At 46.4% G+C, this 24,410-nt stretch overlaps 1 protein-coding gene across 2 annotated transcripts in view; it reads right to left on the bottom strand.

Moving 5' to 3' along the window:
• Nucleotides 1-24,410, bottom strand: part of PTPRU (protein tyrosine phosphatase receptor type U) — a 90,877-nt gene that overhangs the window by 44,311 nt on the left and 22,156 nt on the right. For both annotated transcript variants that reach the window (XM_047792938.1, XM_047792939.1), the window contains exons 8-13: nucleotides 11,579-11,887; nucleotides 4,457-4,566; nucleotides 3,939-4,140; nucleotides 3,482-3,584; nucleotides 794-1,067; nucleotides 15-51 (exon numbers count right to left, since the gene is read on the bottom strand). In XM_047792938.1, the coding sequence (XP_047648894.1) occupies nucleotides 15-51; nucleotides 794-1,067; nucleotides 3,482-3,584; nucleotides 3,939-4,140; nucleotides 4,457-4,566; nucleotides 11,579-11,887 (1,035 nt within the window). The remainder of the gene's footprint in view (nucleotides 1-14; nucleotides 52-793; nucleotides 1,068-3,481; nucleotides 3,585-3,938; nucleotides 4,141-4,456; nucleotides 4,567-11,578; nucleotides 11,888-24,410) is intronic.

Here is a 24,410-nt window from a genome sequence, read left to right as displayed (position 1 = left end):
CTCAGGGGGCTTACCTTTCCTGGCGATTCGGATGCAATTCAGCCGGGTCTCCTGGAGGCACAGATGGGGGTCTCAGCACTGCTGAATCTGGGACCTGACCCTCCCCAGAGGGAACTCAGACAGCCAGTCTTGGGCCTGGTCAGGGCTTTCCCCCTGTGGACTGTAACTAAAGACACCCTACTGGCTGGCTGGCCTGGGGGGACCAGGGAGGGAGGGGCCAAGAGGGAGCAGCCTGCAAATAGGCAAAAGCCTTAGGAAAGGGGAATGAGATGGGCGGGAAAGGGAAAGGAGGGGGAGCGTCTCAGGAAACGAAGGTAGAGCCTAGGTCTAAGGGTCTAGAGGGGGCTCTGATTAGGAAGTGGGAAACCTGGGAAGGAACGATGGGGGGGGGGGAGCCTGGAGAAGGGCAGGGCTTCTAGGAGGAGGCGGGTTCTAGGCCTCAAGGTCTAGTAAAAGGGGGAACCCGAGATGGACCCCCCCTCTGGGGCGACAGAAGCCTAAGATAGAAGACCAGGGCCTCAGGAGAGGCCAGCGTTTAGACTGGGAACTTGGATGAGAAAAGTCTGGAAAAAAAGGCTCAGGAAGCAGGTGCTGCTGGAAGTTAGGAGCCCAGGGTTAGGAGGCGGGGCTCAGGTGAGCAAGAGGGAGTGGGCGGGGCTACAAGAGGGCAAGGGTCGACTAGAGGCGGCGGGATCCTGAGGCGGTGGAGCCCGAGGCTCTCTGGCCTGTGTAGCCCTCTGCTCCAAAGGGTTCCCAGCCTATCTCCCCTCCACGACCCCAGCCGGCCCCTCACCCCCTTCAGGTGGCTCGTTGCCTGGAAGTAGATGAGGTAGGCCTTCCTGGGCTCAAGCGGTGGGTTCCAGAAGCCACGATAGGTTTGGTTGTCCCCCACGGTGAAGGGCATGGCCTCAGACAGACTGCTGGCCGCCAGTTCTGCCCCGAAGTAGTGCACCAGGCCGCGGGCCAGCGCCGCGTCGAAGGTCAGGGGCACTGGGAAGCAGTCCTGGCCACCCGGCTCCCGCCGGACTCTCCGCGGCCGCTCCTCCTCCACAATCACCTGGTACACGCTGGACGTGGGGAGAGGAGAGCACGGCGGTCAAGGTGGCCAGAGGACAGGGAGAGCCATCTGGTGACTAAGGCCGCAGAGAGGGCTCATCTCGGCTCTGCCTCTCACCAGCTGTCAAGTCACTCAACCTCCCCCAGCCTCCGTTTTCCTCCTCTGTGAAGTGGGAGTGATCACAGGACTGTTCCACAGGCAGGGGTGAGGAAGGAGGCAGGTGCCTGTCAGCTGTTCCTACTGTAACCCAGGCTGAAAAAACTGGGCCCAGCTCAAGGGAACCAAGCCCTAAAAACCCAAAGCCCCACTCTGACTCCTGAGTGAGTCCTCAAGGCCTAGGAACCCAAGGCCTCAGGCTCTACTGCAGTTCCCCACAGCTCCCTCTAGGCCTCAGTAAATTCTAGTTAGGTACAGAAAGCAGTCACTCTTCCAGAAAATGTTTACTGAGCTCAGACCTGGGCCCTGTGCTGGGTACTGGGGATGTGGGCTTCCTGAAACTGCCCTCCAGTCGGGAAGCTGGTCACTGAGCCGAAAAACGAGGTCCCACTAACCCTGCATCTCGAATACCCTCCCAGCCCAGAGGCAGCCTCAAGTCTGCAACTCTGAGCCTGCCATCTCCCAGTCCCAATGGCTGATTTGAGCTCCCTGGTCTGATTTGTGTCTCCTGATCCCGACTTGTGTGTTTCTGCTTATTTTCATCACTTTGCTGAATGGCCTTTTGCTGTGAGCGCCTCCAAATCCTCTGTGGAACAGAGCCAAGCGTAAACAAATGAATGCTGACATATTTAAATATTTCCAGTCCCAGCCTCAGTCACGTCTTAGCATGTGACACCCGATACTGACAGCCTGCACTCTGGGAAAGTAGAAATGCCTTTTCCTTGCTCTCCAGATGTTTCTTCTGAGCTTCTGAGTTGGGAGGGAATCACCCCAGCACCCTGGGATTGGGGCCAGACAGGGTCATTCTGTCATGAGCCAGCCCAGGCCCCTGTCAGGTCCATTTCCCAGACTGAGGTCAGGCCTCCCCTGACCCCGGGTCCCACCAGGAGATGATAATAATCATTAGCCATGAATAAAGCACACCTGGATCTGGGATGATCGGCATCATGCCTCCTATTGAAAGGAGGCTCAGAGAGGTGAAGGGACATGCCCAGGGCTGCAGAGCCATCCGGCCTCTCCTCTCGCTCGTGTTCTAGCCCTCACCCCCTCCCAGCCTTGCCATCATCATTCCTGAGCAACGCTGATGGGGCCTGCTCACGGGATCCCTCAAGGAGACAAGGAAAGGAGAGGTGCTGCTGGGTTGCCTAGCTCCTTCCAGATTCAGTGGCACCAGGGCCCTGAGGCTCCTGCAAAATGCCAAATGCCCTGAGATGCCCAGCCTTTTTCCTGGGTCTCCCCTGAGGGTCTAGGAATCAGCTCAGGGTAGGCTTTACAGTGGTGAATCCAGGGGAGGGAAAGCAGGAGAAGAGAAGGGGAGAGGAGGGAAGTGAGGGGGTGTCAGGAACACCTGGGCAACCCATGACCTTCTTGGGGGCCTGAGGAACACCCTCCCATGCCCAATACGGGCTGTCACCCTCTCCCTTTATGACCTTTATGGTGGACCAGAGGGGCAGGGCAGCTCTGTGACCTCAGGGAAAGGTACCAGCTTTGCAGGCAGAGCCGGCTTCCAAATCCCAGCCCTATCACTCACCAGCTGTGTGGCCTTGGGGTCAAGTTCTTGAGGCTCTCTGAGCCTGTCCCCTGATGTGTAAAATAAGGGTACTAGAACCCAGGCCACAGGCTGCCTTGAGGATAAAATAACACGTGCAGGTAAAGTCCCTGACATGATGCCTGGCTAATGGGAAGTATGTGCACACGTTCCACAAACACAATCACACCACACATCACACCACACATCACACACACACACACACACACACACACACACACACACATCATTTCACACACACCCCATCTTGTCTCCAACACCTTCTCCTCAACGAAGGCAGCCACTAGGGCATCAACTTCCTCTGCAGAGAAGGAGGTGGAGAAGCAAGCTCTTGGCCCTGCCTGAGAGACAGCCCTATGTGGCTGGCTGCCCTCGCCTTCTGCAAAGCCTGTCCCTGTGTCTCCCCGGACAGGACCCTCCAGGGAAAAAGCTGGGAAGAAATAAGGCCCCCAGGGTTCCATTCTCCAAGGTGTCTGAAGGGAGACCCTCTAGAGAGGACTGAACAGTCCCCTCTCCAGGCTGGACACTGTCCAGAGGTCTCATGACAGTCACCATCAGACACCTCGTGGCCTCACAGAATGTCCTCCTCATGACACTCTAACTCTGAGTGCAAGGCTAAGGGAGGACCAGGGTGGCTGGCCTGGTGGGGGCTCTGGGTCAGAGGAGGAGCCTCTTCCCTACGGCCTTGACCTCCCACCCCTCCACACAGGCGTCCCCACCTGATGGGCGCACCGCGGCCCTGCGCTGGCCTCAGCAGCACGGTGATGGTATTCTCAGACTCGCCCAGGGGCGACGGCATGTCAGCATAATCAAAGCTGGGAGCTGGGGAAGGGGACAAGGACATAAGCTTAGAGCCTGGCCACTGGACCAGGAAGGCCAGGGCTCCAGCCTCCTTGACCCTTATCCTCAGATCGCTTCTCCTTCAGCCACAGCCTCCTGTTCCCTCTGACCTGAGCTTCTCTGACCCCTGACCTCAGCCCTCCAAATCCACAGACCCTCATCTCCAGACCCCTATGGTTTAATCCTCCCTGACCCCTGACCTCAACCTCTAAATGGTACACTCATCTCAGCAGGCGTTCTCCGTCACCACCTCCACGAAGCCCCACCCCCTCCCCACAGAACCCAGGGATGCTGGGCCTCCTCCAAAGAGGCCAGGCCGGGTCGGGTGGGGCTCACCTGAGATGTTGGTAGTGATCTCAGTGAGCGCCGCTTGGCCGAAGCCTTTGCCAGTGCGGGCCCGCACGGAGAACAGGTAGGTAGTACCTGGGTGCAGGTTGGAGAAGACGTGGTAGGTCTCGTTGCGGAGCTTGGAGATGGTACGTCGTGGGCCCGGCACGTTCACTGCCGGGTCTGACGACTCAATGCTCTGGTAGCTGATCTGGGGGCAGAACGGGCAGGCAGGCAGGCACAGGGATGAGGAAAGGCATCACTGGTCCTGCAACCTCGCACCCATCATGGTTCAGGTGCACTATGGACAAAGTTGGGCAAAAGGGAGAGGCCCAGGCCTCTGGGCACCTTCGCCTCTCTCTTCTGCCTTCAGGGCCCCTGACTCATAACTCACAGGGCACAGATCCCAGCCACAGCTGAGGAACCCCACTGATTCATCTCTGTTCCCCCACCCCATGCACCTCCCTCTCCAACCTGTGGGCCCACCTTCCACCAGGGGCCCCAGTTGTAATAGGTCCAGAACCCACCTCATATTGAGTGATGAGGCCATTGGGCTCCTGGGGCTCCTCCCACTTAAGGAAGATCATGTCCTCCAGGGGAGTGAAGGTCAGAGACTCGGCCGCGATCCCACCAGGCACTGGAAGGGAAAGGCGACGTGGGACAGGGGAAATCAAGCTTTGGAACCAGACACCTGGGTTCCAGTTCCAGCTTTGCTTATTTCCCAGCTGGTACGCTTGGATTACTCAGGTTCTCTGAGCCTCGGCTTCCTCATCTGCAAAATGGGAATGCTAACAACCCCTCCTTCATCAGAATTAAAGGATGTGATGTGCATAAAGCCTCAAGGCAAATAATCAGCACTACCATATGGTTCAGCCTACGCCTGAGTACTTGAAAAGGGCAGCTGGCATCTTCATCACTGTGCAGGTTGCATTCGGCAAAGAAGATTGAATGCTCCTATTTTGTTCCAGTTGACTGGTTTTCAGAAAATATAGAAAATTTGCCAGAAAAATTAAAACAATTGCATGAGAGTGGCAGGATTGTGTATGGGTGGAGATGTTTTCTTGTCTATAAATTACTAATTACACAAACAATACGTTCAAAGTAGAAAATAAAAATAAGGAGTTCCTGTCGTGGCACAGCAGAAAAGAATCCAACTGGGAACCATGAGGTTGTGGGTTCAATCCCTGGCCTTGCTCAGTGGGTTAAGGATATGGCGTTGCTGTGAGCCATGGTGTAGATTGGCAGATGCAGCTCGGATCCTGTGTTGCTATGGCTCTGGTGTAGGTACTGTAGCTCCAATTAGACCCCTAGCCTGGGAACCTCCATAAACCACAGGTGAGGCCCTAAAAAGCCAAAAAAAAAAAAAAGAAAGAAAGAAAGAAAATCAAAATAAACATAAAGAAAATTCAACCCAGAGGTACTATTAACATTTGAGCATATAACCTTTCCAGTATGATTTGGTTTGGTTTGTTTTTTGTTGGGTCTTTTTTTTTTTTCTTTTTATGGTCACATATGTGGCATATGAAAGTTCCTAAGCCAGGAATCAAATCAGAGCTGCAGCTGCAGCCTATGCCACAACCACGACAACACCAGATCCAAGCTGTATCTGTGATTTATGCCACAGCTCATAGCAACACCAGATCTTTAACCCACTAGGCAAGGCCAGGGATCCAACCTGCATCCTCACAGAGGCAAAGATGTATCCTTAACCTGCTGAGCCGCAACAGGAACTCTTGGTTTTTGTTTTAAGGTATCATCTTAATAGCAGGCTCAAGGAATTTCTTCTGGGAAAAGAATCATCTTCATTTGGGAAAACACCTTGATAAACCATTGTGGGGAAGCTAAACTCCTAAGGTGGGGGAATGCAGAAACCAAGGTAACAACCAATGACAGCTCAAGGGCCTTGGGTTAAAATGAACACTTAACAAACAAGGCGACACCACTATCCACCCACCAAAATGATAAAATGAAAAAGACAATTCCAAGTGTTGGTGAGGATGCAGAGCGACTGAAATTTTTACATACTTGCTAGTGTGAGTGTGTAAACTGATACCACCACTTGGGAAAACAGAACATAGCTACTTATCATAAACACATATCCTACAACCTATCTGTTCCACTCCTAGGCATAAACCCATTAGAAATGCATGTATCTTTTTTAAAAAAGAAAGAAAAGAATCTACAAGGATTCTATTGGCAGCACGATTTAAAATAGTTGAAAACTGTAAATAACCCAAATGCCCAATAAAAGCAAATAGGATAAATAAACGTGGTATATTCACACAATGGACTATTCAGCGATGAGAATGACTTCTCCAGAACTGTATGTACACATTGACTGAACCCTTCAAGCATAAAGCCGAGGGAAAGCCAGTCATAAACAGAACATACGTGGTATGAGTCCGTTGATGTAACATTCAAAACCACGCAGAAAATAATCTGTGGCATTGCAGGGTAAGATAGCGGTCACCGTTGGGAGGTTGTGAGTGGGACAGTGCATGAAGGGGGGCTTCTGGGCTGCTGGTGTTGCTTTCTCCTGGTCTGGGTGTTGGGTATCCTGATATGTGCCATCTGTGAGAATGCGTTGAGCTGACCGCTTAAGATAAGCACATTTTCCCTAAGTATTACACTAATACTTCGGGGAAAAGTAAAAATATTAAATAATAAGAAGTTATTTGGGAGGAGGGAGGAGGAGGATAGAAAGAGAAGAAGGAGGAGTTCCCATCATGGCTTAGTTGTAAATGAACCTGACTGGTAGCCATGAGGCTGCAGGTTCCATCCCTGGCCTTGCTCAGCAGGTTAAGGATCCAGCGTTGCCGTGAGATGTGGTGTACGTCAAAGACTCGGCTTGGATCCTGCGTTGCTGTGGCTGTGGTGTAGGGCAGCAGCTCCAGCTCCAATTTGACCCCTAGCCTGAGAATCTCCATATGCCGAGGGTGTGACCCTTAAAAAAAAGACAAAAAAAAAAGAAAAGAAAAGAAAAGTAAAAAGGAAAGCCAAGTGGCCCAAGTGAGGCTTGGCCCAGGTTGGGGTGAAACAGCCACGACAATATACCCTCTATGGAGAGAAAGGAAAGATCAACAGTTTGAAGAATGGAGTGGTCTGATGTTCAGCTTGAGGTTACTTGGGAAGGGTAGCAGAATTCGCCACCCTGAAATGTACCACTTGTACAAGGCTTATTTTGAGCCGAATTGAGACAGCAATAGAGGAGCATAGATAAGAAAAAATCTCTCCCCTCCCCCTATTTGCCTAAAAATAGAACATAAATTTGTAAAGGTGCTCCCCTCCCCTCTTGACCAAGAAGGACAGAAGTTAATCACTGAGAAAACTCTAGACCCTTACCAGCCTGGAGGAATCTACATAACAAACTTTACCAACTATTAGTTTCCCCATACATTTTTTTTTCTTTCTTTTTTTGTCTTTTTGCCATTTCTTGGGCGGCTCCCACGGCACATGGAGGTTCCCAGGCTAGGGGTTGAATCGGAGCTATAGCTGCCAGCCTACGCCACAGCCACAGCAACGTGGGATCCGAGCAGCGTCTGCAACCTACACCACAGCTCACGGCAACACCGGATCCTAACCCACTGAGTGAGGCCAGGGATCAAACCTGCAACCTCATGGTTCCTAGTCGGATTCGTTAACCACTGTGCCACGACAGGAACTCCAAGTTTCCCCATACATTTGACTTCTATTTTGCTGCCCCTAGAAGCTCAAAGTCTTTTTCTTTTCTTTTCCTTTTTTTTTTTTTTTTTTTTTTAGGGCCACTTATTTGTGGCATTTGGAAGTCCTGGGCTAGAGGTCGAATTGGCGCTCCAGCTGCCTGTCTACACCACAGCCACAGCAACTCGGGATCTGAGCCTGGTCTGCAACCTGCACCACAGCTCAGGGTAATGCCAGATGCTTGACCCACCGAGCAAGGCCACGGATCGAACCCGCGCCCTCATTGGACACTAGTCGGGTTCGTTACCACTGCACCACAACGCGAACTCCCTCAAAGTCCTCTTCCTTTGTCTTATCACTTCTTTAAAATTTCACTGTTTGTTTATTAAAACAAACTATAAGCCCAAGTCCTAACCACTCCCTGAGTTACACATCACTGAATACTCCACTATATAGGTGCAAGGGACATGTTAAACCACTCCTGTTTCCTAAAATAGAAAATAATCTGAAAAAATATATATATATATATAACCGAATCACTTTGCTGTACACCTGAAACTAACACAACATTGTAAATCAATTTAAAAAACTGTTTCAATAATAAATAATAATAAACAAACTCCTGTTTGTTTTTCTCTCATCAACTTGCCTTTTTTCAGTCTAATTTACAGGGCCCCAGCCAATCAACCTAAGATGGGTAGAAGAAAGAAAGTTCAGTTTTTCCTTCCCTGCATTTGCAATGATCCAGAGTAAACTTCTCCAGTCCTCACTTCTACCCCCAGGAAATCCTCAGTACATCAGCACAGGGCATAGGGCACACACAGTGCCTACGGTGAGTGGGGTTTTCTGGAAATCGAGAAAGGAGTTGCATTTTGTATCTGGGGCACTGCTGTGCAGAACAGAAAACTGCACGTATGAGGAAGAAGAAGAAGAAGAAGAAGGAGAAGCAGCAGCAGGAGGAGGAGGATGGAGAAGAGGAGGAGGGGAAGGAGGGGGAGGAGGAGAGACAGAAGGAGGGGGAGGGGAAGGGAGGGGGAGAAGAGGAGAAAGCAAAAGGAAAAAAGAATTTTTTTTTTTTTTACTTTTTAGGGTTGCACCTGCGCCATATGGAGGTTCCCAAGCTAGGGGTCAAATCAGAGTTGCAGCTGCCAGCCTACGCAGCTGCATCTGCAACCTACACCACAGCTCCCAGCAACGCCGGATCCTTAACCCACTGAGCAAGGCCAGGGACTGAACCTGCAACCTCATAGTTCCTAGTCGGGTTCATTTCCGCTGGGCCAAGAAAGGAACTCCTTTTCTTTTTTTTGGAAAAGAAATATTAACCAAGGAGTGTAGCTATTAAGAAAAACAACTCTCAAACAGATGCCCAGGTTTGAAACCCAGCTCTGCTACCCATCTATGACCTCATCTGCAAAATGGGAATAGTACTAGTAAATAACTACACTGAGTTGTCATGAGGAGCATATGCATTAATGTATGAAAAGCATTCAGAAGAGTGCATGATGTGTAGTAAGTCCGCAATAAATATTAGCTAGATGTATGTAGAACAGTGCACTCAACAATGACAGAATGCAAAAAAAAAACAACAACAACAACAACAACAATGACAGAATGCATATTTTTTTCAAGTGGACCATTTACCAAAATTCAACATATGACAGGCATTCAAAAGAGAATTAGAGAATGTACTCTGACCACAGTAGAAGTTAGCAAGAAGTCAATAACAAAAAAGACAATCAGAAAAATCCCAACTGCTTAGAAATCAAATAACATAATCCTGTATAACTCTTGGGTCAAAGAAGAAATCATAACAGAAATTAGAAAATATTTTAAACTGAATGATACTGAAGACAGGACATATCAAAATTTGTGGGATGCAGCTAAAGCAAGGCTTAGGAAATTTATAGCTTTACATGTGCATATTAGAAATGAATAAAGGCTCAAAATCAATGATCTAATAAGTTTCCATCTCAAAAAGCTAAAAGAACAGCTGACAAAATTCCAAAGAAGGTATTTTTAAAAAGAAAGAATAGAAAACACATATACAAAAAGAAAAATAAGCGAGGCTAAAAGTTGTCTCTTTGGAAAGATTAATAAAATGTATACATTCCTACCAACAATGAACATGAAAACAAAGACACAAATTACTAGTATCAGGAATAAAGAGGGGGCGAGCACTACAGATCCTACAGATGTTAAATAAATATAATAAGACTATTATAACCACCTTTATGTCAAGAAACTTGACAGCTTAGATGAAACGAACAATTTCCTTAAAAACACAGCACACCGGAGTTCCCATCGTGGCGCAGTGGTTAACGAATCCGACTAGGAACCATGAGGTTGCGGGTTCGGTCCCTGCCCTTGCTCAGTGGGTTAACGATCCGGCGTTGCCGTGAGCTGTGGTGTAGGTTGCAGACGTGGCTCGGATCCCGCGTTGCTGTGGCTCTGGCGTAGGCCGGTGGCTACAGCTCCGATTCAACCCCTAGCCTGGGAACCTCCATATGCCGTGGGAGCGGCCCAAGAAATAGCAACAACAACAACAACAACAATAACAACAACAAAAGACAAAAAAAAAAAAAAAACACAGTACACCAAAATTGATACAAGAATAGAAAATCTGGGGAGTTCCCACCGCGGCACAGTGGGTTAAGGAACCCATGTTGCCACAGCTGGGGTGTAGGTTGAAGATGTGGCTCAGATTTGATCCCTGGCCCAGGAATTTCCATATGCGGCCGAAAAAAGGAAAAAGAAAAAAAAAAGAATAGAAAATCTGATGATACAACCACTATGGAAAAAAGTATGAGGTAACTCAGAAAACTGAATATAGAAATCCTACTTTTTGGCATATATCCAGACAAAACTTTCCTTGAAAAAGATACACCTGCACCAGTATGTTCATTGCAGCACTATTCACAATAGCCAAGACATGGAAACAACCTAAATGTCGATTCACAAATGAACGGATTAAGATGTGGTATATATACACAATGGAATACTACCCAGCCATAAAAAAAGAATTAATTATTGTCATTTGTAGCAACATGGATGGAACTAGAGACTCTCATACTAAGTAAGTCAGAAAGAGAAAGACAAATACCATACGTTATCACCTATATCTGGAATCTAATATATGGCACAAATGAAACTTTCCACAGAAAAGAAACTCATGGACTTGGAGGACAGACTTGTGGTTGCTGAGGGGGAGGGGGAGGGAGTGGGATGGACTGGGAGTCTGGGGTTAACAGATGCAAACTATTACATTTGGAGTGGATAAGAAATGAGGTCCTGATGTACAGCACAGGGAACTATATCCAATCACCTGTGATGAAACATGATGGAGGATAATGTGAAAAAAAGAAATGTATGTATGTGTATATATGTGTGTGTGTGTGTGTGTGTGTGTGTGTGTGTATGAAGGACTGGGTCGCTTTGCTGTACAGTAGAAATTGACAGAACACTGTAAACCAACCACAATGGAAAAAACAAAAATCATAAAAAAAAGAATCTGAATATTCCCACACCTATTTTAAAAATTAAAACTGTTATTAACACTGCCTGGAGTTCCTGTTGCGGCTCAGTGGTAACAAACCTGTCTAGTATCCATGAGGACATGGGTTCGATCCTTGGCCTCGCTCAGTGGATTAAGGATCCAGTGTTGCTGTGGGTGTGGTGCAGGCTGGCATTTGCAGCACCGATTCAACCCCTAGCCTGGGAACTTCCAAATGCCTCAAGTGCTGCCCCTAAAAAAAAAAAAAAAAAAAAAAAGCACTGCCCTGAAGAAAACTCCAGGCCCACATTAAATGCTCCCCAACATTTAAGAAACTACACCAATCTAAGCCAAAGTGCTCCAGAGAATAGATATGCGTATCAGTACTTTGTTGTTGTACGGTTGGCTTAATCCTAAGCAAAAAATAGAAAGTTCAGTCTCAGACACGGAGTGTCTATGAGAGGCTCTGAGGACACTGGGAAGCAGGGGGAGCTCTTACCGTCTTCATCCGTCTGGAAGGTGACCTCCTTGCCCTCCTTGCGCCCCTCGGGATTGGCGAGGACGAGCCGCACGTGGACATTCCGGTAGGGCAGCAGGTTCTTGATGGTGTAGCGGCTGACACCCCGCTCCATCTTCACACACTCTCGGATGGTCTGGTTGTGGCTACTGCCCAGGGTGTAGTGATAACACAGGGACACGGTGTAGGTGTGGCAACGTGTCACATTGTAGCCTAGTGGTTCCCACTGCAGGGTCAGCTGGCGTGCCTGGATCTCAGCAAAAGCCAGACCTTTGGGGGCCCTCATGGGCTCTGGGGAACCCAAGAAGCAGAGAGAGAAGACAGAAGAAATGGGAAGAGAAGTAGGACAGGAGAGAAAATACCAGTCAACTAACCGAAATCAACACTCCTTTGCCCCCAGGAGCCCAAAGGATCCGCACCCCACCCCCCAAACAGTGAACAGGGAGGGAAAGTGTGTGCTTGGGGTCAGGTGGGGGCCATATCTGAATCCTAGCTTGGCTGGTGGCAGCTGGCAACCCCTGGCTAAGCTGTTCCTCCTCTCTGAGCCTGAGTTTCCTCAACAGCAAAATGCCCTCCCAATAGGCCCCAACAGGCCAAATGCCAACTGCAATAGGCCCTACCTCATAGGATGGCTCTGAGGTTTAAGGCAATACATGCAAAGCATATGCAGCAATGGTTCATACACAATAGGCTCTTGAAAAAATTAGCTAGAATTTTTTTTTAATAACTTCACTATTTCAAGATCATCCTAGAGGATGTCAAGATAGCCTGAATCAAATAAGTGCTATATTTTTCTTAATTTATTAATTCCAAACTTATTCTAAGACAGCTTATAATAATATATACAGTATAATAATACAGAGAAGTCAGGATGATGAGGGAAGTGAGAGCCAATTAGTTAAATAATGCCAGAGAATGTTAGGAAAATAGAAATGCATGCCATTAGGTCCTATGTGGAGATAAAGATAAGCTTCGAATTAGGTGGTGAGTTCCCTGGCTGCCAAAGCAAAAAGGGAAATAATCTGTTAGATGATGATGACAATGATGATGATAATGGCTGTTAACATTTATTAGGGGATTCATATGTGCCAGGCAGTGTTTTATCCCACTTAATCCTCTTTATAATCCAAATGACAGGTGTTATTATCAGCCCTGTCACACAGATGTAGAAAAGGAGGCCCACAGGAGAGATTAAGTAACTTGCCCACACAGACAGTAAGCGATGAAGCTGGGACCCAAACCTGGACAGGCTGGCCTCAAAATCCACATTCTTAACCATCACTATTCTGTCCCCCATAAGGAATTCGCTGTCCAAAAAAAAATTTTTTTTTGTCTTTTTGCCTTTTCTAGGGCCACTCCCTCGGCATATGGAGGTTCCCAGGCTAGGAGTCTAATCGGAGATGTAGCTGCCAGCCTATGCCACAGCCACAGCAATGCAAGATCTGAGCCGCGTCTGCAACCTACACCACAGCTCACGAGCAATGCCGGATCCTTAACCCACTGAGCAAGGCCAAGGACCGAACCTGCAACCTCATGGTTCCTAGCCAGATTTATTAATCACTGCACCATGACGGGAACTCCTGTCCAAAAATTTTTAAACCTTAAAAAATAAATCACACCAATGCCTCAGGAGAGATAGCTACTCCAACACAAAGTAGGTGTATATGACTGTGCTTTACGGCCCCCGATAATTCCATAAGACCAGAGAGTTATCCTCATTTTATAAGTAAAGAAATCAAGGTTTCTGAAGCAAAGCCAGGATGGAGCCCAGGAGCTCAGGCCCCAGTCTTGCATCTGCATTGACCAGTGTGTGATCCTGCACAAATCTCTGAGCCTCAATTTCCTCAGCTATAAAATGATGGAAGCCAAGATCACTAATAATCCTTTTCTCCCTTGCAGTTTGTGAAATGCAGTTTCATCACCCTCAAGTTCTGTGACACCTGCACAGTGTTCCCAGGTAGAGCAACTCAGGATATGCCCTAATGAACCAGAGAGAAGATGCTGTTGCTTGACCTCAGGATGATTGAGTATCACCCTACTATTGTTTTTCACATGATTAATCTGCTCAGGATACTCTTTACAAAGAAGATGCAAAGAGAAACATCAGGCTGCTTTTTACTTGGGAGTGAATAGGTAGCTCAGCTTAAGACGCTGGCCCCAAGGTCAGCACAGGGCAAGTTTCCACTTCCACCCAGGAGATTTCCTTCCCTCCCTGGACCACAAGCAAGTGGCAGTCTCCAGTCATACCTCAGATCACCAAAGAGATAGCTCAGCACCTGCTGGGAGCAAGGCCTACCTCTCGACATCTTATGGAGAGTCTGGCTCCCTTCTCCCCGCAGACGAAATAGACCTGATCCCCACCTGACAGAAATGTTAAAAGCCTGGCTCCCTGCTCCCTGCAACCTGAGGGCTGCTGGCTGCAAGCCCACTTACCACGCTTGGGCTTTCTCTCCTGTTCCCGGCCCACAGAGATTTGCGAAATGTTTTTCTATAGGGTTCTGTTTAACCCATCATTCTTATGCGTTTAAAGAGGAGTGGGTGGACTTTATGTGCCATTTTGTTGAGAGGTCCTTGCTTTATTCCCTGACTTTCTGGCTCTAGTTCTGCCTGCCCCAAGTGCCCTGTCCCAAGGTGTCTATAGGAGCCCAGGCACCATGGCTTTATTTGCACTAGTGAGAGTGGATCTCGGTTCCTGGCAGCTCTGTTCACACCATCCCTACCCTGGGGAAAACCTGCCCCACATTCTTTGATTGGCCAAAGCGCACTGCCTCCTTTGCCCTCCTGCAGCACTTACAGAAGGGCATGAAAAGTTAAATGTAAACTAATGACACAGGCTGGGTCAGGACTATGACAAACAAGACAGTAAGTGTCCCATCCAAAAGGAGGCAGCTGCCACTCAGCCCCAGACGACATTGCCATGCAGGACTATAGGCTCAGGATTGCCAGGGCCTCCCATTTTTTAAGAGAAGCCAGAACTTCAGATTTTTGTGTGAAATCTCCAGATTTTTAAATACTGGCAACCTACTCAGGTTTTTAAAAACCACTTTGCAGGGCACAAAATAGCAACCTCTAACTTGGAGGATGAAACTTTCACCCTCGTGCTTGGCTCTGTCATTCTCCAAGAGCTGTGTTAGTCCCCACCCACCTTGCTAGATGGAGGGGTCTTTGAAAAGCAAGCTCACTTTTCTCCTCTCCCCACCCTGCACAAATCTGGGCAGATCCAGAGGCTCAAATAGTTTGTTGACTACAGGCTGATATGTTGATTGAGGGGTGTGAATTCATGAGTCTCTCTGTGTTTTCAAAAACCATCTGGCAGGCAGACACACTCTCCTCGGCTGCCAGTCCACACTGGCAAAACAGAACTTGGGGCCACAAAGTCCCACCCCTCTAAATTCCATAGGGCTGGAGGGGACTCAGAGATCAAAGGTCAAAATGCACATTTAAACAAGAAGGCTAACAGTTACCATCTGTTAAATTAGGCCAAAAATGTGTTGATTATAATGATGCTAAGGCAGATTCAACAACCCTGAAACATTCAACATTTTGCAGAGGCGGGTGGGGGGGGGCACCCCTCTGACTCGTGAAAGTTCCCAGGCCAGGGATCGAACTAGTGCTGCAGTTACAACCTGCGCCACATCTGGGGCAATGCCGGATCCTTCATGTGCTGCACCACAGAGGAACTTCCCATTCAGCTATTTCTTGAGGAAGAGGCTTTGGAGTGGAGTCAAGTGTTCCAGAGATAAAATCCTATCTCCACCTCTCATTAGTTCTATGACTTCAGGCAAGGGACTGAACCCCCTTTTGAACCTCAGGTGCCTTGACTAGAAAATGGGGATGTAACAACAGCTACTTTGAAAAGCAATGTGGGAATTACATGAGATGATATGAACCTACCCTATAGCATTTGGTTAATTAATTAACTATGTGCATGCTAAGGGTAAGATACACCCATATATATAGCAGTACCCTTTAGAGTAGCAGTATAAATTAGTACAACCTTTTTTTTTTTTTTTTTGCCTTTTCCAGTGCCACTTCCCTCGGCATATGTAGATTCCCAGGCTAGGGGTCGAATTGGAGCTGCAGCTGCGGGCCTACGCCACAGCCACACAGGATCTAAGTCACATATGCAACCTACACCACAGCTCACGAGCAACGCCGGATCCTTAACCCACTGAGCAAGGCCAGAGATCAAACCCACAACCTCATGGTTCCTAGTCGGATTCGTTAACCACTGTGCCATGACGGGAACTCCAGTACAACCATTTTTTAAAGCAATATGTGTCAAGGAGTTCCTAATGTGGTGCAGTGGGTTAAGGATCCGACGTTGTCTCTGTGGCAGCTTGGGTTTGACCCTGGCCAGGTGCAGAAGGTTAAGGATGCAGCGTAAATTGCAGCTGCAGTTAGGATACAATTGCTGGCCTGGGAACTTCCATAGGCCATGGGTGTGGACATTAAAAAAAAAAAAAGCAGTGTATGTCAAAGCTGTTTCTTAAACCACCTCTGACTGTTTATCCTAAAGAAAAAACTCATGGAGGAGATAGTGTATGATAAGCACTAAATTTTTCTATACAGTATTATTTATAATAATAGGAATCTAGAGACAAATAGTCCAGCCATATGGAGACACTTGGCAGACTTCTACAGCCAATAAGCATAATTATAAACAACAAAACACATGTAAAAACCCTAAGCAAAGGAAGCAGAATACAGAATGCTTTCTACATCCAGTGACAAGGGTGTGAAATGTGTACTGTAGGCATATGGGCAGAGATTTGGAGAAGACAGGAAAACTGAAACAGCTGTTGGGCTAGAATGGGAGGTTTAGAGTGATTTTTTTAAAATGCCTTCTATTGGTGTTTTATTATTGTTTTTACAGTAAATAATATTGTGGACGGGAGTTTCATGGGACAGAGAGATGACAACACAGCTGGCCAGCAGCAAAACAACGACAGGCTGAGGCGCCTAAGCAGGGAGGGGGTGGTGATGTCAACGAAGAGAAGCATGTAATTAGGAGGGGCAGGGTGAGCTGTCTGGACCCTGTCTGTCTGGTCCTGCTCCAGCTTCCATCCTGGCCAGCCTATGCAGAGTGTTTAGCAGTGCCCGGCACATGGTATGCACTCAGGCCACGACAGCAGTTGCTGCTGCTGTTCCCAGTGGTGGTTTCAGACACCAGATTGGAAATCAAGACATGCAAATTTTGGCTCTGACTCTGCTACAGACTCACTATGGAGATTTGAGCAAATGACTAAACCTCTAAATCTCAGTTTACTCATCTATAAAATGGAAATGATCAACAGCTATCACCATGAAACCTGGGTTCCCTTTTTTTTTTTTTTTTTGTCTTTTTAGGTCCGCACCTGCAATATATGGAAGTTCCCAAGCCAGGCTAGGGGTAGAGTTGGCGCTGCAGCTGCCAGCCATAGCCACAGCAACACCAGATCCAAGCTGCATCTTCAACCTACACTGCAGCTTACAGCAACACCATATCCTTTAACCCACTGAGCGAGGCCAGGGATCGAACCAGCATCCTCATGGATACTAGTCACTTAACCCACTGAGCCACCATGGGAACTCCAAAACCTGGGTTCTTAACTCACTGTATGATCACAGGCAAGTGTCTTCCCCTCTCTGGGTTTCAGTCCTCCCATCTATACACTAAGGGGAGTGGAATAGAGATTCTCTGTGGACGCCCTGGCTCTGGTTTCTTTTATTCTAAATATCTGACCAGAACTGCCTCTGAAGAGTTAAAAAAAACCCCTAACAAACATAGTCGTCATTTTCGGAGTGCTTTCTGAGTGTTAGGCACTATATTTCACAGACATTTAAATGCATTTACACCTGCATTTAACCCAAAACACTGGAGGGCCCCAGGGTTCAGGCTTTATTAGTCCTCTCTTTTCCATCTACACTTATTCCCTAAAATCTAAGCATTAAATCAGGGGTTCTCAGCATTCTTGACATTTTGGACTAGATCATTCTTTGCTGAGGAGGCTGTTTAAACACTGGGATGTTTATCAGCTTCCTGGCTCCCTCCACCCTTTAGATGCCATTAGCACCCCACCCCCAGTTGTGACAACCAATGTGTCTCCAGACACCGCGGATATCTACTGGGAGACAAAAATTACCCCGCGGTTGTGAACCACCAGCATAAAAGATCTCATCCAGTCTCGTGGCTTTAAAGACCATCTACACCATGTCTATACCGACGACTTTCAAATTTATATCTATAGCCCAAACCTCTTCCCTGAACTCCACACTAGTAAATCCATCTGCCTGATGGATCTCTCCACTCGAATGTCTAATAGGCATCTCAAAGTCAACATTTCCAACACAGAACTCCTGATCTACGACACCCATCACACCTGCTCCTCACGCAGTCTGCTCCCGCGCAGTAAATGATAACACCATCCTTCCGGCTACTCAAGCACAACAGCTTGGAGCCATCCTTGACTTCTATTTCCCTTTCTCACTGCATATCCAATCCATCAGCAAATGCAGTTAGCTCTACCTTCAAAATAAACCCAGAATCTAATCACTTTTCACCCCCGCCACCACTTCCTCCCAGCTCCCGGTCTGCACCATCTCCCAGCTGACTTGTTGCAGTGGCCTCCTCACTGGTCTCTCCTCTGGTCCCCCTGCCCTCCTACAATCTATTCTCCACAAAAGGACCAAAGTGATCCTTTTAAGCAGAGTAACTGATGTTACCCCCGCTCAACAAACCTGCAGTGGTTCCCCAGCCCACCCAGTGTGAAACGAAATGGCTCTGAGTCCCCCATGCCCAGCATGACTCTGCCCTCCCCTCCTGCCAGCTCTCCCTCTGTCACTAGACCACAGTTATACTGGTCCCCTTGCCACTCCCCACTCATGCCAAGCACGCTACACACCTCCCTGCTATTAGGTCCATCTGGAATGTCCCTTCCCCGAGCAATTTCTCCAGCTTCCTGTGTGGCTCCACCCCTTACCTCCTTCGGGTCTCTACTCAAATGTCACCTCTCCATAAAACGGTCCCTGAGCTTTTTTTAAAAATAACAATCCTCCTACCCCCACACCCCATAACCCTTCCGGCTTCATTTGTCACAGCTCTGATCATCATTTGATAATATTTCACTTGTTTAAAGTCTCCTCCCACTAGAATGTGGGTTCCACGCAGAGTTCCAGCACAAGGAACCCACACACTAGTGGCATTTGTCTGTCTCTGTCACAATCTTATATCCCTAGCAACGAAATAGTACCTGACACATAGGCACTCAATAAACATTTGTTGAATGCATCTTCGCACTTAGCCTGTATGGTAAAGATTATCATTAGTCCCATTTTATAAAACAGTGGGACTAAAGATCGGAGCGGTTAAGTAACCTGACTGACTCAGATCCCTCAACGAGAAAGCCCTTTCCACTGGAACAGTCTTACCCACCACCCAAGGGTCTCTCCAAATGTGGCATTAAACAGTATTTTAGATGGTTCTCAGATCAGCTTTGAAAAACACTTAAGACTATTGATTGGCAAAAAATACCTAAATGTTGACCTAAACTGTGCAGCTTATCTAAAAATTAACTAAAAATGGATCATGAACTTAAAGGTAAAACTTAACACTTTTATTTATTTATTTAATTATTTATTTTCTTTTTAGGGCCACACCTGTGGCACATGGAAGTTCCCAGGCTAGGGGTCAAATCGGAGCTACAGCTGCCAGGCTACACCACAGCTACAGCAACACCAGATCTGAGCCACGTCTGTGACCTATAGTACAGTTCATGGCAACACTGGATCCTTAACCCACTGAGTGAGGTCAGATTAAATCAGCATCCTCATGGATACGAGTCAGGTTCTTAACCCAATGAGCCAAAATGGGACCTTCTATAACACTTCTAGAAAAAAATAAAATAAAAGACAGTTTTTGGGATCTAGAGCTAGACAAATTCTTTAACTTGACACCAAAAACACAATAATTCATAAAAGGAAATTTTGATAAATTGGCCCTCATCAAAATTCATTGTTCCCATTGTGGCTCAGTGGCTAACGAATCCGACTAGGAACCATGAGGTTGCAGGTTCGATCCCTGGCCTCACTCAGTGGGTTAAGGATCCGGCGTCGCCGTGAGCTGTGGTGTAGGTCACAGATGCAGCTCAGATCTGGCATTGCTGTGGCTGTGGCTATGGCCGGTGACCACAGCTCCAATTAGACCCCTAGGCTGGGAACCTCCATATGCCGCACGTGCAGCCCTGGAAAAGGCAAAAAGACAAAAAAAAAAATTTTTTTAAATGGTTGTTCTGTGAAAGCCCAGGTGAAGAGGATAAAAAGACAAGCTAAAAGCCAGGGGAAAATATTTAAACTATGTACCCAACAAAGGACTAGTATCTAGAATATGTAAAAAACTCTCAAAGCTCAACAATAAAAAAATGCATAGTCCAATTAGAAAATGGGCAAAGACATGAATGATTCACTAAAGAGGATATACAGATAGCAAACAGCATATGAAAATCTGTTCAACATCTCTAGGCATTAAAGAAATGCAAATTAAAACCAGGATGGGAAGAGTTCCCATTATGGCTCAGGGGTAACCAATCAGACTAGCATCCATGAGGATGCAGGTTTGATCCCTGACCTCCCTCAGTAGGTTAAGGATCTGGAGTCTCCTTGAGTGGTGGTGTAGGTCGAAGATGTGGCTCAGATCTGGTGTTGCTGTGGCTGCAGCTCCAATTCGATCCCTAGCCTGGGAACTTCCATGTGACTCAGATGTGGCCCTAAAAAGACAAAACAACAACAACAACAAAAACAGAATGGATATTAACCCGCACACCTCTCAGAATGGCTAAAAAAAAATTCTAAAAAGTGACCAAACCAAATGCTGGCAAGGACACAGAAAACTGGATCAATTATACATTGCTGGTGAGAATATAAAACAACGTAGCCACTCCTGCAGTTTCCAATAAAACTAAATACGCAATTACCATACGACCCATCAACTGCACCCTCAGGCATTTATCCCAGAAAAAAATGAAAAATTATGTTCATGCAAAAACTTGTACATAAATGTTCATAGCAGCTTTACTTGTAACAGATGAATGGTTAAATAAACCCTGTTATATCCACATCATGGAATACTACTCAGCATTAAAAAGGAATTAACTATTGATTTACACAACAACTTGGATGAATCTCCAGGGAATTATGCTGAGCAAAAAAGCCAATTTCAGTGCCAAGACAATTCAATGAGGAAAGAATAGTCTTTTCAATAAATGATGCTGAGACAAGTGGATATCCACAAGCAAAAGAATGAGACTGGACTCCTAGCTTACACCACATACAAAAATTAACTCAAAATGGATCAAGGACCCAAATGTAAGAACTAAAACTATAAAACTCTAAGGAAAAAAGGGGGGAGGGGGATAAGTGTTTATGACTTTGAGTTAGGCAATGTCTATTGGGTTTTGGGGGGGATTGGGGGGAGGGGGTGCCACACCTGCAGCATGTGGAAGTTTCCAGGCCAGGTACTGATTCGGTACCACAGTTGTGGCCTGCATCACAGCTGCAGCCAACCCACTGCACCACAAGGGACCTTCCTAGGCAGTGGTTTTTAGAGATGACATCAAAAAGCACAAGCAGGGAGTTCCCGTCGTAGCGCAGTGGTTAACGAATCCGACTAGGAACCATGAGGTTGCGGGTTTGGTCCCTGGCCTTGCTCAGTGGGTTAACGATCCGGCGTTGCCGTGAGCTGTGGTGTAGGTTGCAGACGTGGCTCGGATCCCACGTTGCTGTGGCTCTGGCGTAGGCCGGTGGCTACAGCTCCGATTCAACTCCTAGCCTGGGAACCTCCATATGCCGTGGGAGCGGCCCAAGAAATAGCAACAACAACAACAACAAGACAAAAAGACAAAAAAAAAAAAGCACAAACAACAAAGGAAAAAATAAATTGTGCTTCATCAAAGTTGAAAAGCTCTGTGCTTCAAAGGGCACCATCAAGAAAATTAAAAGACAACCCACAGAATGGAAATAAATATTTGCAAATACATCTGATAAGGGTCTAGTATCCCAAATATATAAAGAACTTTCACAACTCAATAATAATAAAAAGACAAAAACCAACTTAAAAATGTGTACAGAATCTGGAGTTCCCGTCATGGCTCAGTGGTTGACAAACCTGACTAATATCCATGAGGATGCAGGTTCAATCCCCGGCCCTGCTCACTGGGTTAATGATCTAATGTTACCGTGAGCTATGGTGGAGGTTGCAGATGCAGCTCGGATTCCGAGTTGCTGTGGTTGTGGTGTAGACCAGCAGCTACAGCTCCAATTTGACCCCTAGCCTGGGAACCTCCATATGTCGTGGGTGTGGCCCTAAAAAGACAAAAAAAAAAATGTGTAAAGAACCTGAATAGACATTTCTACAAAGAAGAAATACAAATGGCCAATAAGCACATGAAAAAAATATTCAATATCATTAATCACCAGGGAAATGCAAAACCACAATGAGACGCCACATCATTCTCACCAAAAGGGTTAAGAAGACAGACAATAACAAGTGTTGGTGAGAATGCACAGAAATTAGAAAATACCCCCCTCAATACACTGCTGATGAGAATGTAGAGGGTGTGGCTATGTTGGAAAAGAGTCCAACAGTTCCCTAAACGGTTAAACATAGTTACCATATGATATATACATATATACAGGCTATAAATCCAGGAGAAATGAAAACATGTCCGCACAAATACCTGTACATTAATATTCATAGCAATACTGCTCATAATAACAAAGATGTATAAACAACCCAACTGTCTACTGCCTGATAAATGGGTAAATTTAGGTTATGCCTAGACAAAAGGATATTATTCTTCAATAAAAAGGAATAAAGTACTAATGTATACCACGACATGGATAAACCTTGAAAAACTGTGCTAAATGAAATAAGCCAACCACAAAAGGCTACATATTATATGATTGTGTTTATGTGAAATGTCCACAAAGAGGCGATATCTATAGAGACAAAAAAATAAATTAGTGGCTGCCTAGGGCAGGAAATGTTAAGGGGAAGTGAGGGGAAGGGTGGACTGCCAAAGGATACAATGTTTCCTTTGGGGGGAGATTCAAATGTTCTAAAATTGATGGTGGTGATGATTGCCCAACTCTGTAAATATACCAAAAACCACTGAATTGTACATTCTAATGAGGAATTTTTTTTTTTTTTTTTAAGGGGCACACGGGCCGAATATGGACGTTCCCAGGCTAGGGGTCAAATGGGAGCTACGGCTGCCAGCCTACACCACAGCAACGCCAGATCCAAGCCTCACCTGCAACCTACACCACAGCTCATGGCAATGCTGGATCCTTAACCGACTGAGCGAGGCTAGGGATCGAACCTGCATCCTCATGGATGCTAATCAGATTCTTTCCCACTGAGCCACAACAGGAACTCCCTCTAATGAGTGAATTTTATGAGATGTTAAGTATATCTCTCCAGAAAGCTGTTACCAAATTTAAAAAAAAACCCAATTCCAAAAGATTATATACTGTATGATTTAATTATTTATATAACAGTTTGGAAATGAGAAAATTTTAGAAATGAAGGACAGATTAGTGGTTACTAGAGGTTGGGAGTAGAGGAAGGGACAGAAATGAGCGTGGATATAAAAGAGCAACATGAAGGGCGCTTAAGTTGATTGAATAGTTCAGTATCTTGACTGTGGTGGTAAAAACACAAACCAATACATTCGATAAACTATACAGAAGGAAATACACACAAATGAGGACAAGAGAAACTGGGGAAGTCTGAACAAGATCTGTGGAGCCTATCAATGTCCGTTATCTTGCATGTGATACACAACAGTTTTGCAAAATGTTACTCTTGGAGGAAACAGGGCAAAGGGTATAGGAAAATCTCTCTGTATTTTTTTCTTACAACTGCATACAAATCTTTTATATTGCAGTGAAAATTCAACAACAAAAAAAGCTGAAATCATAGAGTAAGAAAACTGTGTTGTCCTCAATTTCTCCTCTGATTAAACAAACAAACAAGAGTCTCCTCTGGTGCAGGTGTGCTCTTGCCTGTAACAGCTGTTTTACCCTTTTAAACAAGGAAAAGCATAGCTCAGGCTCAAATACCCAGACAATAGAATCCAGCTAGAATTTAATAACACACTTCCACTTTATTGTTTTTAGTGGTTTATTGTATCTAGATGATATCATGTTAGAATTAAGAACACGGGTTCTGGAGTTCCCGTTGTGGCTCAGTGGTTAACGAATCTGACTAGGAACCACGAGGTTGCAGGTTCGATCCCTGGCCTCACTCATTGGATTGAGGATCATTGCTGTGGGCTGTGGTGTAGGTCACAGATGCTGCCTGGATCCCGAGTTGCTGTGGCTTTGGCGTAGGCTGGCAGCTGTAACTCTGATGAGACCCCTAGCCTGGGAACCTCCATATGCTCCAGGTGCGGCCCTAAAAAATACACAAAGCCAAAAAAAAAAAGAAAAGAACACAGGTTCTGGAGCCAGTCAGTCAAGGATTCCAATCCCTTACTGCTCTGCTACTTACTAGCTGTATGACTTCAAGGCAGTCACCATCTCTGTACCTCAGTCACCTCATCTGTAAAATGGGTATGCCAAGAGTGCCTAGATTATGGTGCTGTTCAGAGTTTTAGGTCAATAAATTGTGTGCTGCATGTATATGTCCATCACAAAGTGAAGTGTTAGCCATCACTATTTTCTTTACCCTAAGAGGGACTGAGGGAAAATCATGTTTTAGAAAGTGTTTGAAGCACAGATCTAGGCCACATTACCATTGGGAATGTGCGCTTCACCCTTCAGTTGCCCTGAGTCC

The sequence above is a fragment of the Phacochoerus africanus genome, chromosome 8, assembly GCF_016906955.1.
Source record: "Phacochoerus africanus isolate WHEZ1 chromosome 8, ROS_Pafr_v1, whole genome shotgun sequence".
Taxonomy (NCBI): Eukaryota; Metazoa; Chordata; class Mammalia; order Artiodactyla; family Suidae; genus Phacochoerus; species Phacochoerus africanus.
The sequence above is the reverse complement of the archived record's forward strand: the minus strand, read 5'-3'. Positions and strand labels throughout refer to the sequence as shown.